The sequence below is a fragment of the Jaculus jaculus genome, chromosome 5, assembly GCF_020740685.1.
Source record: "Jaculus jaculus isolate mJacJac1 chromosome 5, mJacJac1.mat.Y.cur, whole genome shotgun sequence".
Taxonomy (NCBI): Eukaryota; Metazoa; Chordata; class Mammalia; order Rodentia; family Dipodidae; genus Jaculus; species Jaculus jaculus.
In genome coordinates this window covers 105,282,654-105,297,553 of record NC_059106.1, presented here as the reverse complement: position 1 = coordinate 105,297,553, position 14,900 = coordinate 105,282,654, and the positions used below count along the sequence as shown (strand labels likewise).

Here is a 14,900-nt window from a genome sequence, read left to right as displayed (position 1 = left end):
ACTTGGGTCCTGGAGAATCAAACTGGAATCCTTTGGCTTTGCAGGCAAATAAATGTCTTATCCACTAAGCTGTATCTCCAACCCAAGACAATTTTTAAAAAATCTTTTTTGTTCATTTTTTATTTGAGAGCAACAGACGAGCAAGAAAGGCAGAGACAGAAGGGAGGGAGGGAGAGGAAGGAAGGGAAGAAGGGGGGGGGGGAGGGAGGGAGAGAGAGAGAGAAAGAGAGAGATAGAAAGAATATGGGTACACCAGGGCCTCCAGCCACTGCAAACGAACTCCACACGTGTATGCCCCCTTGTGCATCGGGCTAACATGGGTCCTGGGGAACGGAGCCTCGAACCAGTGTCCTTAGGCTTCACAGGCAAAAGGTTAACCACTAAGGCATCTCTCCAGCGCAAACAAGTCAATTTTTTAAAAGCCAATAAAAGCCTGTACTTTCCCCAAGAAGACATTATAGCAGTGTGTGCTGAGCCTTCACAGTCTCAACCTTGCCTACATGGGTCCTTCTTGTGCACTCCTCTGCCAAGGGGCTCTCCAATCTTAGGAGACAAGAACTCCTATTTCTCACAAACTCTCTCAAACATACTCCATCTTGGTGAAAAAAAAATATTATCCTAGACCTTTCTGGGAACAGCCATTATGTTTCAGTCATTAAAAAGGAGGCTGGTAAGTATGGTGGCACACGCCTTTAATCCCACCACTCAGGAGGCAGAGGGAGGAGGACTGCTGTGAGTTCGAGGCCACCCTGAGAACACAGAGTGAATTCCAGGTCAGCCTGGGCTAGAGTGAGAACCTACCTTGAAAAATCCAATTAAAAAAAAATCTGCTGGTTTAAATTCTGCCATGTTTCATGTCTAGTCTTGTGTGGCCAATCATGTTTTGCTTTCACTCAAGCATTGGTAATTTGGAGCATCTGGCACTAAGAATTCTTTAAGTTTTGTATTCACTCTATATGGATCATTCCTCATCTATAATGTGCTCCAAATGCAGTTTCATTTTCCAGAATAAAGTTTTTCATAATTACTTATAAAAAAAAGAAAAAGAAAAGAAAAAAGAAAGAAAGAAAAAGGCTGGGCTTGGTTACACATGCCTTTAATGCTAGTAATCAGGAGGCATAGGTAGGAGGACTGCTGTGAGGTCAGCCTGAAACTACAGAATCCCAAAGCAGTTAAAGCCATTAAAGGTGCTTCCTTACAAAGCATGGCACAACCCAGGTTTAATTCCCTAGTACCTGAATGAAGTAGTACATGTACCTGGAGTTTGTGTGTAGTGACAAGAGGCCTTGGAGCACCCATATTCCCTCCCTCTACCCTTCTCTTTTTTTCTCTTCTCATAAATAAAAATAAAACAGTAACTACAGCTGAGTGTGGTGACACACACCTTTAATAACAGCACTCAAGAGGCAGAGGTGAACTGCTGAATTTGAGAACACTGTGAGACTACATAGTGAATTCCAGGTCAGCCTGGGCTAGAGTGAGACCCTGCCACCAAAAAAACCTCCTAAAACCTTCCTCCCCTGCAAAAAAATAATAACAACAACAACAAAAAAAAAAAACCCTAAAGATATCTGGTAGTCACCACCAAGCCAAGTGCCTAAAACTCTTCTATAAGCATTCCTTGCAAGTAAATCCCTGAAAGCAATCTACCTTTAGTCCTGTGTTGACTTACAACTTTTACTACAGTGTTACTTGTAACTTGTAACTTCTACTACAGTGTTACTACACAGCAGATACACCAACATACTACTAACCATACCTGACAACTAGTAAGTCACCTGTTGTACACACCAAGTCAAAGGCAGGCTGCAGATGACCATGCCAAAATCAGCAGCTGATAACATCTACTAACACACACCTAAGCCAGAGCTTTCTATTTCTATTATTTCACTAAATCTCCAAAACTAGCCCTACACCTAGTAAATGGATAATTACTTTTTCTTCTACACACCCACCCACCAAAAGTTGAGGTTTAAATCACTTTAGTAACATGAACAAGGTCACAAGCCTGGTAAGTGTTGAGCTGAGTGTTGGCTAATACAAAAGCATACCCAAAGAGGACAGAAAAATACGCCAATGTACAGAGTTCTCCACTCATTTACTAGAGGATTTGAACAGCTTGTTATTTTTATGCCTTTAAAAACAAACAAACAAAAAACCACCGAGATTCTGTGGGAGGAAAGACCACCATAGCAGAACCTGCTCAGCAAAGCCTGATCATGAAGCTTTTTCCTATACATCCATCTCATGCAAGATTCAAATGTGTGCCTTTTCAGGTAACCAACTGCCCTCTGAAATGGACACGAGTTCTACTAAGTAGAGAGAACTCATTCCTGATACTAGGAACGTCAGAATCCCATGGCCAGAATATTCATAGTGGTGCACGCCTTTAATCCCAGCACTTGGAAAGTAGAGGTTGTAGGATTGCTGTGAGTTTGAGGCCACCCTGAGACTACATAGTGAATTCCAGGTCAGCCTAGGTCAGAATGAGGCCCTACCTGGAAAAACAAAACTAAAAAGAATGCTGGTTGTTGTGCCGCATACCTTTAGGAGGGGAAAAAACTCTCTCAAAGATTAACTGGAAAGAAAGGTTTCAATTTATGAAGGGGGAAGTAGGGAGGTGAGTGAGAATAATCAGTTTATTGTCTATATTTATGGAAGCTGTGAATGAAGTTACAAAAAGTCTTTGAAATAAATATGCATTATGTCTCTTTTTTAAAAAAATAAACTTTTTTGTTTATTTTTATTTATTTATTTGAGAGCAAAAAGAGAGAGAATGGGCATGCCAGGGCCACCAGCCTCTGGCTAATGTGGGTCCTGGGGAAACAAGCCTCTAACCGGGGTCCTTAGGCTTCACAGCAAGCACTTAACCACTAAGCCACCTCTCCAGCCCCATTATCTCCCTTAATCAAAGCTGAGCAGGCTCAGGCTAGCATTTAACCACAACTCTGACAGAGGTGAGTAATTCATTGCTGTACACTGAAAATAGATCAGATCTGAGCAGAGTCCCTCAGCTTGAGTAGCCAAACAGAAATCCCAGAACAGCAACATAGGGCTACTGCTCACCGTTAAGCCTTTTTAAAACGTTTTTTGTGGAGAGGGGGGTGGAGCCAGGGCCTCTAGCCACTGCAAATGAACTCCAGGTGTATGTGCCACCATATGCACCTGGCTTATATGGATACTGGGGAATCAAACCTGGGTCCTTAGGCTTCACAGGTGTGGTGGTTTGATTCAGGTATCCCCCATAACCTTATGTGTTCTGAATGCTAGGTCCCCAGCTGGTGGCAATTTAGGAACTGGATTCTCCTGCAGGTGATCTATTGTTGGAAGCAGGCTAATGGGTTGTTATAGCCAGTGTACCCTTGCCAGTGTTTGGCACTCTCCTGCTGCTGTTGTCCACTTGATGTTGTCCAGGATATGTCCACCCTCTGCTCATGTCATTGTTTTCCCTTGCCATCATGGAGCTTTCCCTTGAGTCTGTAAGCCAAAATAAATCCTTTCCTCCCACAAGGTACTCTTGGTTGGGTGTTTTCTGCCAGCAACGAAAAGTTGACTGCAATAGCAGAAAAGCACCTTAATTGCTAAGCCATCTCTCTAGCCCATCTTTAAGTCTTTTGATTAATCAGTGAAGGTTTCTTTGCTCCTTCTCAGCTATTTACAAATGTCATTATTACAGCTACATTTAAACCTAAGGGCTCCAGAGCTTAATTTGTCCAAATGTCAGAAGGACATAGACCCAGACTGAAGAAGCTCCTGTTCTCTGCTATATAGAAAACAAAGAAAGAAGACATCTTCATTTAGAACACAACTTAAGAATAGACACCATTTTCCCAATACTTTGAGTCTAAAGTGCTGGATTATGCCTCCTACTTTCCCAAGGAATATCATTTCAACAGTACTAAGTTTTATCACTCATGAGATCAATAGCCAAAATTTTTCCCCAATAAAAACTTATGTGGTCAGATGTGGGGGTACATGCCTTTAACCCCAACATTCAGGAGTCAGAAGTAGACTGCCGTGAGTTCGAGGCCTTCCTGAAACTACAGTGAATTCCAGGTCAGCCTGAGCTTCAGTAAAACCTCCAAACCTGATGTGTGCTTTTTATTTCCCAATTTATAAAGCTAGACTCTGACCCTCACCCCCGAGGTAGGGTCTCATTGTAGCCCAGGCTGACCTGTAATTTACTATGTAGTCTCAGGGTGGCTCTGAACTCATGGCGATTCTCTACCTCTGCCTCCCAAGTGCTGGGATTAAAGGCGTGCACCACCATGCCCGGCTCTAAAGCTAGACATTTTAAACTTTCACTTTTTTATCAAACATCCAGGAAAAAGGAGTAGCAGGTAATGTTGAAAAGCACATGGACCTGTTCCTGAATTACTGAAGATGATAGATAGCCTCCCTTCTTTTCACTATGGTCTAGGTTAGGCACTATGAAGAAAGCACATTAACTCTGTGTGCTCTGGAGATAGAGCAGTGTGCACCTCAAAAACATCTTGCTCCCTATTACTTACACATTGTTACTACAGACTGGCAAAGAGACCCAAGTCCTTAATGACTTCTCGTTCTAGAAAAATTTTCTGAATAAAAGTAGTCACTTTCCAGAAAGCTGGGAGGCGGGGAGTGAGTATCAGAGAGCAACCAGCATAGCCGGAAGTGGTGGCGCACGCCTTTAATCCCAGCACTCGGGAGGCAGAGGTAGAAGGATCGCCATGAGTTCAAGGCCACCCTGAGACTACATAGTGAATTCCAGGTCAGTCTGAGCTAGAGTGAGACCCTACCTCGAAAACCTAAAAGAAAAAAAAATAATAAATAAATCTCTTTATGGCACCAATTACAAAGGAGTGACACCTCCTTATTAGAGAAGTCATCCACCTGAGACTACTATGACCTGTTACTTGGAGTAGTTGGTCAGGACTAACAGTATCCCAAGTAGAGAATATGTTCACAGACCTTATGGTAGCCTATTTCAGTAGTGTTAACTTACTCTTGTCAAAGTATAACAACTGGCTGTCGATGGGATCATCTCCACATCTTGGGTAGGACCATTGGTACTTGTTATAATTACTGAGGAGTTTGACTCATGCTCAAGTTATTAGTTGTAGCAAGAGCTCAGATGACTACCTACTGTCTTGGGCTCTGCCTATGTGGCTGATGATTCTGTTGTACTAGAAGACAAACATCAAGATTGCATTAGGGGGACTAGAGAGATGGTGTTTGCCTGAAAAGCCTAAGAACCCAAGCTCGACTCCCTAGAACCCACGTAAGCCGGACTTCTAAGGTCACACATGCAGGTGGTGCATGCATCTGGAGTTGTGTGGCTAGAGGCCCTGCATTGCCAATTCTCTCCCTGCCCTTCTCCCTTATAAAAATGATTCCTGGGGAAGGATAACATTGCCTCTGATTCAAATGCATCAAAATAAAAACTCAAGACATAAAGTATCAAGATGTCTTACTTGGCTAGGGATGCAGAAAACATCCATATTTCTCTAAAGATAAGTTTGAACATACATTCATTTATTATTAAAGTGTCCTAGCTGTGGTAGCACACACCTTTAATCCCAGTGCTTGGGAGGCAGAGGTAGGAGTATCATGAGTTCAAGGTCAGCCTAGTGGTCATCCTGGGCTAGAGTGACACCTCAGCTTGATAAAACAAACAAAAAAACCCCACCATGCCATTACATAAGATCCACATGGCACCTAGGAATTCTCCCCATTTGGCTAGAAACTGAGGCACAGAGTGACTTGGCCTAAAGTCATGTGGCTAAGAAATGGTGATGGCAGGAGTGAACCCCAGACTGGTTCCAGAGCCTGTCATCCTGTCCTGTCCCACCCCCTCTCCCCCCAGGTAGGGTCTCATTCTAGCCCGGGCTGACCTGGAATACACTATATAGTCTCAGAGTGGCCTCAAACTCATGGTGATCCTCCTACCTATGCCTCCCTAGTCCTGGAATTAAAGGCGTGCGCCACCACGCCTGGCCAGAACCTATCTTTCGGAATTGGATCCAACACAATATTATTGAGAAACTAGAAGTCTTGGTTTTTGAAAATTGTTTTATGCTGGTTGCTCCTTTTTTTTTTTTTTTTTTTTTAGGTAGGGTCTCACTCTAGCCCAGGCTGACCTGGAATTCACTACGGAGTCTCAGGGTGGCCTTGAACTCACAGCGATCCTCCTACCTCTGCCTCCCAAGTGCTGGGATTAAAAGCGTGCACCACCACACCTGGTGAGAGATTTAAATTTGAGGCAGAAAGATTGCTGAGTTTGTGGCCAGCCCGGGACAACAGAATGAGTTCCAGGTAAGCCTGAGTTAGAGTGAGACCCTACATCAAAAACAAAGTAAGTGGGGAGGTAATATGAAGGAGAATGAAATTTCAAAGGGGAAAGTGTGGGAGGAGGGGGGAAATTAACATGGGATTTTTTTTATAATCATGGAAAATGCTAATAAAAAAATAAACATTAAGAAAAAAAAAAACAAAGTAAGTGCTGGAGAGATGGCTTAGTGGTTATGGTGCTTGCCCGCAAAGCCAAAGGACCCAGGTTTGATTCCCCAGGATCCAGATAAGCCAGATGCACAAAGTAGCACATACATCTGGAGTTCACTTGCAGTGGCTGGAGGCCTTGGTGCACCCATTTTCTCTCAAATAAATAAACAAAATAAAAAAGAGGCATTTAAAAAATAAACATACAACTCAAACAAACAAACAAAGAGACTTAAATTTATTCTTCTTCCCAAAAGGAGCAATCAAGAACCATTCTTTGAGTGTTCTGTTCCAAAGGAGTCAGTCAGCACAAAAGTGTAGACTGGAAAAAGTGCCCCATGACCAGATGAAAAAATGAATTTAGCTGCTCTCTCTCTCGCTTTTTTCCTAAGGTATTGTCTTGCTCTATCCCACGCTGACCTGGAGCTTACTATGTAATGCCAGGGTGGTCTTAACTCATGGCAATCCTCCTACCTCTGCCTTCCAAGTGCTGGGATGAAAGGCATGTGCCACCACAGCCAGATTAGCTGTTCTTTCTATATCTTCTGCTTCTCTATTTCAGGTTGCAGCTTATCCCAGTCTATCGGATACAGACAAAATCTCCTTGCTGGATGGAACATTAGGAAGCTCTTCCAGAGAGTTGGAGAGCCTGAGTGATTATTGCAATAGTATCCACTACAGATGGCCAAGTAAATCAACATATTGCTAATATTATTATTGTATGTCTGCTATGAGGTTGAGTTGTGTTGTATAGCTGGATTTCATTAATGTTTCTCTTTGCACACAACTTAGGAGCCATCAGAGCAGACGAACTAGGCAGTCCAGCAAAGAATGCCAAAGGTGTTTTGTAGACCAGTTTTAACTGTGTAAAGCATCCAAACTGATATCTACATGTTTTTGAACACTGGAGGCAATAAAGTAGTTTTCTAATTTTATGGCACAAATATGGGGATAATTTGGCACCACTGACATCTCAAAAATTCAGTGATTAAGCAACCCGAGTTTAGTTAAGCCTAAATTTCTTCTCTTAATCTCTTAAAACGTGTGTGTGTGTGTGTTTCCTGACACTGCAAAAAACATCCACCTGCAACTTTACTTGAGCTGCTAGGGAATTGAACCAGGGCCCACAGACTTTGCAATCAAGTGCCTTTAAATGCTGAGCCATTTCCCAAGCCCCAAGTCTAGTTTTTAAAGGCCATCCTAAGACACCTGATTCATTATCATTCCAAAGCAGTTCTACAGTCTGAATGATACCAGAGAACCCTCAGGCAAAAATCAGGTACAAACCGGAGAAAACACTAATCTTACCATTTATCCGGCCCATGTTCATTCCAGATCCAAATCGCCCCATGTTTTCCATACCACCACCAAAGGGCCCCTCCATTCCTGCAAGAAAGATGGGCACTTTAGCACTATCACAAATCTGTTCAGATATATCAGGGAGAGAGAAATTTTGTGTTTTCACATGTTTCACCTTTGGCATTTTCTGCCAAGAACTTACCAAGTTTGAGACCTTTTTGATAAGAAAAAGTTGCTGCCTTTGTTTTTTAAAAAATCATCTTCAAAAAGCTGACTTGATTCAACCCCCTCAATGAATACATGAGTTAAATAAAAAGAGGTCCAGAGAGATGGAACGATTTGACCAAATCACAAAGCTAGTTAGTGGAAAAGTCAGAATAAAAGGCCAACACCAAAAAAATTAAAACTAAAATAGCCAAAATTCACCAGAATGGACAGTCAGTTTTTTGTTTTTTTTTAAGTAAGCCGGGCATGATGACACACACCTTTAATGCCAGCATTCAGGAGGCAGTTAGGAGGATTATTGTGAGTTCAAGGCCACCCTGAGACTACATAGTGAATTCCAGGTCAGCCTATTCAAACATTTGGGATCCCAAAATGAGGTTGTCACGCAAGATTTAAGAGACAAGAAAGTACAGCAGAAATAGAAAAAACTGTATCTACAAGTGATTTGTACTTCATTTAAAATCTTACCTCCTATTTTATTTATTCCAAATCCTATGCCTTCCATTCCCATTCCTTAAAAAGAAAAAGTCAACGCAAACTAAATATATGTCAAAATTAGTAACATTGAAACTTAAAAAGTACAGAATTCCAAAGTCAATACATGAACATACAAATTTCTGGTGATATATTTTGTTAAAGATGAGTAACCATTTATTTCAGTAGTCAAAAGATCACATTTCAAGCAAATTATTTAAGCATGAAATTTAATTATCAGACACAGACCTTGTAAGCATGCATTTTAAAACTTTGTTAAATAGAAATGGATATTTAATGAAAACCTTCAAGTTAAAATCTTAAAATAAGAACATACTAAAATGGTTCCTGAAAGAGGAGTCTTCAAAATTATTTAAATATCAGACCAGAGTATGTAGCTTAGGTTAGTAAAGCAATTTGAAGGCTATGGTCTACAGCTAACTTTGAGAGAAAACAAAGTTATGCAACAATGACAGTGACAGAGTAGAGTGCCCATAAAACAATTTCAAATAATTATACAAAATAAAGACTTAAGGCCAGGAGTGGTGGCACACACCTTTAATCCCAGTACTTGCGAGGCAGAGGTAGGAGGGTTGCCCACAGTTAGAGGCTACCTTGGGACTACACAGTGAATTCTAGGTCAGCCTGGGCTCAAGTGAGAACCTACTGCAAAAAAAAAAAAAAAAGTTTCAGTCTAAGTTCATAAAAATAAAATATGCGGGACTGGAGAGATGGCTTAGCAATTAAGGTGTTTGCCTGCAAAGGCAAAGGATCCCAGGTTGATTCTCTAGGACTCATGTAAGCCATATATGCACAAGGGGGAACATGCATCTGGAGGTTGTTTGCAGTGCCTGTAGGCCCTGATATGCCCATTCTCTCTCTCAAATAAATAAATAAAATTATTATGGGCTGGAGGGATTGCTTAGCGGTTAAGGCATTTGCCTGCAAAGTCAAAAGACCCAAGTTTGATTCTCCAAGTCCCATGTTAGCCCGATGCACAAGGGGGCACAAGTGTCTGGAGGGCCTGGCACACCCATTCTCTCTCCCCGTCAAATAAATAAATTTTAAAAAAATTAAGAAGAAAATAGTTAAAACAACAAAATACGCCTTACTGGCATAGAAATACTAAATATAATAAACTAAAACAAATAAAAAAGGCTAATCTGCAAAGTTTATTATACACTTCTAAGCTTTTGCATATTAGTGTTTGTTGGTTTGAAGAAAAACATTGTCCCATCATTTTTCCTTATGATTCATAAGCTTTGTCATGGAGAAGGTCCTCAACCCCCTCACCACACACACTTTGGCTTTTGGAGGTAGGGTCTTGCTCTAGCTCAGGCTAACCTAGAATTCACTATGTAATCTTAGGATGACCTCAAACTCAGGCAATCCTCCTACCTAGGATCCCCTCCCAAAAGCTGGGATTAAAGGCAAGTGCCACCACAGCCTGCTCCTTTCATTTTTAAAATTAATTATTTGCATGTGTATGTGGTGGTGGTGGTGGGGCATCCCAGTGTCTCTTGCTCCTGGCAAATGAATACCCATTTATTTGGCTTTACCTGGGAAGCTGGGGAACTGAACCTAGTTAGGCAAGGTTTGTAAGAAAGTGCCTTTAACTGCTTAGCCATCTCTCCAGCCCTAAACAACTTTTTTCAACCAATGCCCCCAATTCTAGAAAAAGGCATTATCAATATCAACTGAGAATCCAAGTAAAGACTCAGAGCCCTAGGGCAGCATTATGGCCCCACTGTCAGGAGCCCTACAGTGTCACTGACAATGTGACCATGGGCAAGATCAACTCTCGAGCTTACCTCATTTTTACATTATGGACTATTCGGAATGTTGTAAGAGAAGATGAAGTGATTTTTTTTTTTAATTCAGTTAAAACACATAGGTTGGGCAGGGCACGCTGACACAAGCCTTTAATCCCAGTACTCAGAGGTAGAAAAGGTAGGAGGACCACTGTGAATTTGAGGCCAGCCTGAGATTACATAGTGAATTCCAGGTCAGCTAGGACTAGAGTGAGACCTTACCTTGAAAAACCAAAAGTAAAAACACATAATAACCTGGTGTATATATAACATGAAGCTGGGATGAACAATTAAATATATCCTATATGCAAGTTATTCCAATGATGCTTTTTAACTTAAAACTTCTCCAGAAATATTTAGACCAGATATATATACTATAATTCTTACCTGCAGGTCCCAAGTTTCCCATTCCAATGCCTTTACTTAGATGATTGGCATCAATGGGTTGCCCTCCAGGTCCTAACCCCATGCCAATTCCACCAAGTCCATCTGGAAGAAACAGAGAAAATCAGAAGTACGAATTTCCCTTCTTAGAAAAGGTTGACGCTGAAAGCTAAGACAGTTGGTATTTTGCAGCTACACTCTATTCCTCACCCCAAGCAAACAAGGCCCAATTCGGACTTCACCTATACACTGGAAGTGTTATGAGGGCATAACATTTTACACACAATAACCAGGTAGTCTGTGATGTATACCTATAAAACAAAGGCAGTTTAAAAAATAAGGTCACTTGCGAGTTGCCTAGAGCTAAGAAAAACCCATTTGGTAAGAATCCTGACAAGCCCTGTAATTCCAGCATTCAGAAGCCTGAGGCAGGAAGACCATGAAATCAAAGTTGTCAGGCTGGGCTGTAGCATAAGATCCTATTTATGCCCAGAAAAAAAAAAATCTTCAGATCTATTGGTTTTCCTAAATCATTAAGAAAAGTAAGTGCACAGGCATGGCACATGCCTTTAATCCCAGTACTCATGAGGCAGAGAGGTAGGAGGATCACCATGAGTTCGAGGCCACTCTGAGACTACATATTGATCATCCTGTACTGATCTGGGGGAAAAAAAAAAAGTAAACGTGTATGATGCTTCTTTGTAGCATGCGGGATTTGACTGGTTATTCTTGAATTTCTTTTTACAATAAACCAATTTTTATAATCTTCAGAAAGAAAAGAAAAAGTGCCTCAGCTGGCTAAAGGAGGCACTTGCTTGTATGTAACACCTAATGGCCTAGGTCCAAGTCCTCATAACCCATATAAAGGCAGAAGCACAAAAGGTACGTTTGTCTGGAGTTTGTATGCAGTGGTAGGAGGCCCTGGTGCAGCACCTATTCTCTATTTAAAAAAAAAAAAAAAAAAAAGACCTCTCTCCACCCCACTTCCTCTGTTTAATAAATAAATAAATATATTTTTTAAAAAGGGGATTACTTAGTGGTTAAAGTGTTTGCCTGCAAAGTCAAAGAACCCAGGTTCGATTCCCAGGACCCACGTTAGCCAGATGCACAGTGGCTGGAGGACCTGGCATGCCCAATCTCTCTCCCTTTCTGTCAAATAAATAAATAAAAATAAAATATTTTTTTAAAAGTACTTGCTTCAGCAGCACTTATACTAAAATTGGAACGATACAGAAAAGATTAGCAGGGCCCTTGCGCAAGGATGACATGCAAATTCATGAAGCATTCCATATGAAAATAAAAAAAGGGCTGGAGAGATGGCTTAGCAGTTAAGGCACTTGCTTGCAAAGCAAAGAGACCTAGGTTCAATACCCCAGGACCCTCGTAAACCACATACACAAGGTGGCGCATACCGCCTGGAGTTCATTTGCAGTGGCTGGAGGACCTTCTCTCTCTCCCCCTGTGTCTTTCTCTCTCTCAAATAAATAAATAAAAATATTTTAAAAAAATAAAATTTTAAAAAGTGCCCCAGCTGGTTGAGTTGGCTCATAACCCTGAGTTCAAGACCATCCTGGGCTACAAGAGTAAGTTCTAGGCTGGGTGTGGTGGTGCTGCCTTTAATTCCAGCACATGAGAGGCTGAGGTAGGAAGTTTGAGGCTCCCCTGAGAATACAGAGAATATTCTAAGTTAGCCTGGGCTAGAGCAAGATCCTACTTCGAAAGAAAACAAAGAGTTCTAGCTTTCCCTGGACTTGAGTGAACCCCGGTTCAAGGCTTGGTTCCCCAGGTCCCACGTTAGCCTGATGCACAAGGGGGCGCACGCATCTGGAGTTTGTTTGCAGAGGCTGGAAGCCCTGGCACGCCCATATTCTCTCTCTCCCACTATCTGTCTTTCTCTCTGTGTCTGTTGCTCTCAAATAAATAAATTAAAAAGTTAAAAAAAAAGTTTAAAAAAAGAATTTTATTTGTTTATAGTAGTTGAGACAGGCAAGGTAGAGCATGCTTTTAATCCCAGCACTCAGGAGAGAGAGAGGTAGGAGGATCGCTTTGAGTTAGAGGCCACTCTGAGACTACATAGTGAATTCCAGGTCAACCTGAGCTAGAATGAGACCCTACCTTGGACGGGGGGGAGAAAAAAAAACCCAAATAGCTGGAGATGTACCTCAGTTAGTAGAGTGTATGCCTGCCATGTGTGAAGGCCTGGGGTTGATCCTCAACACTGCATAAACAGAGTATGCTAATGCACATCTGTAATTCCAGTATTTGGGGGGCTTAGGAGGATCCAAAGTGTAAGGCCATCCTAGGCTACATAGCAAATTGAGAGACAGTGTGGAATACAGGAGACCCTACCTCATACACACCCTTCAAGATGGGAATGGTGGCTCACGCTTTTAATCCCAGCACTTGGGAGGGAGTGGCAGGAGGATCACTTTGAGATCCAGGCCAGCCTGGGATAGAATGAGACTATACCACCAAAAACCAAAAAAGACAGAAAACTGGACATCGCGGTTTATGCCTTTAGTCCCAGCACTTGGAGGGCAGAAGTAGGAGGATTGCCATGACTCCGAGGCTAGCCTGAGACTACATAGTGAATTCCAGGTTGGCCTGGGTTAGAGTGAGACTCTACCTTGAATCCCCCCATGATATATACACATACACACTACCCTTTAATCCCAGCACTCAGGAGGTCTGCTGTAACTTTGAGGCCAGCCTGGGCTATAGTGAGTTCTAGGTTAGTGAGACCCTGCCTCAGAAAAAAAAATGTACCAAGACATCTATCAAAGTACCTATTGTTGAACTTCACATGAAAATTGTTATAATAAGCCAGCCAAACAAGGCTGTGTATATAGCTCAGTGTCTGCCAAGAGAACATCTCTGTTCTTATTAGACAGTTTATTTTTTAACATTTTTATTTATTTGCAAACACAGAAAGAGAGACAGAGAGATAGACAGAGGGAAGGAGGGAGGGGGAGTGTGCACATGGCTTTACATGGGTACTGTGGAATTGAACCCATATTGTTAGGCTTTAAAGCAAGTGCCTTAACCAGAGTCAATTCTCCAGCCCAGGTAGAGTGGTTTTAGCAACAGAACTATTGTAGTTAAATATTCCTCTACCCAGTGTACACACACACATTCCCCCCACTCCCTTCTTTCCCAGACAAGATCAGGTCTCTAACTCCAGATCCTTCTGAATCTCCTCTTGAGTGCATATGGCAGCACATGCAGGGTATCCTAACTCCTGACACTCATACCCTCCATAGAAAAACAATACACCAATATCTGGAAACAGCCACTGTGGCCATACACTTGTAATACTGAATAGCCATGGTCTGGATGATAACAGCAAAAACGCACCACAGAATTCCAAGTATTTAACCTGATTAACAGCAGCCAGGTTTAATTGCATGGTAACAATTCCAAGAGCCCACCAAGGATAACTTACTCCCAAATTACTCACACAGAACTCTGAACCCTCTGAATCATGTTGGGAGACCAACAACCAGGAACAATAGGCTCCCTGGACCTCAGCTCTCTTCCTCCAGCGTAAGAACCATGGGAAACACCATGACCGTTTACTTGGAAATGGGTATATGGAGATAAATATCTCAAGGAATTAATAGAGCCTTTCAACAAATTCCTTTTAGTGCTGGGGGAATTGAAGCATTGTACTTGCATGCTAGCTATGTCTCTATTAGAGCTACATAGTCCTCAGTTGTGTGGCAGGGACTTGGTGCTCAAACATTGGCACCCATTCATTTAATCTCAGTTAAGCAGGATATAAGGCTAGAGCTATTTGTTGCCTGAGGTATTCCTTGATACTCCAGACAGCTCCGTGCCCATGTGGCCAAGAAAATTTCTACTAGAGCAGCACACCCCAGTCTTCCTACTACCCGGCCTGCATCATCATGTCCCCAAGATTTTGCATTAATACAAAACTTATACTGCTATTGGAGTTCAAGCTCCTGCTAGCCAAGAACATCATGCTTGGCTGGAGGGATGGCTTAGAGGTTAAGGCACTTGCCGGCGAAGCCTAAGGACCCAGGTTCGATTCTTCAGTACCCACATAAATCAGATGTAAAAGGTGGCGCAAGTGCCGTGGCACACACCTTTAATCCCAGACACTACCTTGAACCCCCCCCCCCAAAGGTGGCGGCCCAAGTTATCTGGGGTTCCTCTGCAGTGGCTAGAGGCCTTGGCACACTCATTCTTTGTCTCTCTCTGTCTCTCAAA

The 14,900-nt window shown here is 42.2% G+C and overlaps 1 protein-coding gene and 1 non-coding gene across 3 annotated transcripts in view; one reads left to right on the top strand and one right to left on the bottom strand.

Moving 5' to 3' along the window:
- Positions 1-14,900, bottom strand: part of Hnrnpm (heterogeneous nuclear ribonucleoprotein M) — a 60,733-nt gene that overhangs the window by 7,916 nt on the left and 37,917 nt on the right. For both annotated transcript variants that reach the window (XM_004672203.2, XM_004672205.2), the window contains 3 exons: positions 10,674-10,775; positions 8,470-8,514; positions 7,786-7,863 (listed from right to left, as the gene is read on the bottom strand). In XM_004672203.2, the coding sequence (XP_004672260.1) occupies positions 7,786-7,863; positions 8,470-8,514; positions 10,674-10,775 (225 nt within the window). The remainder of the gene's footprint in view (positions 1-7,785; positions 7,864-8,469; positions 8,515-10,673; positions 10,776-14,900) is intronic.
- On the top strand, positions 11,860-11,966 carry LOC123461140. Its single transcript, XR_006637458.1, has one exon. It is a non-coding gene; the product is annotated as a U6 spliceosomal RNA (small nuclear RNA).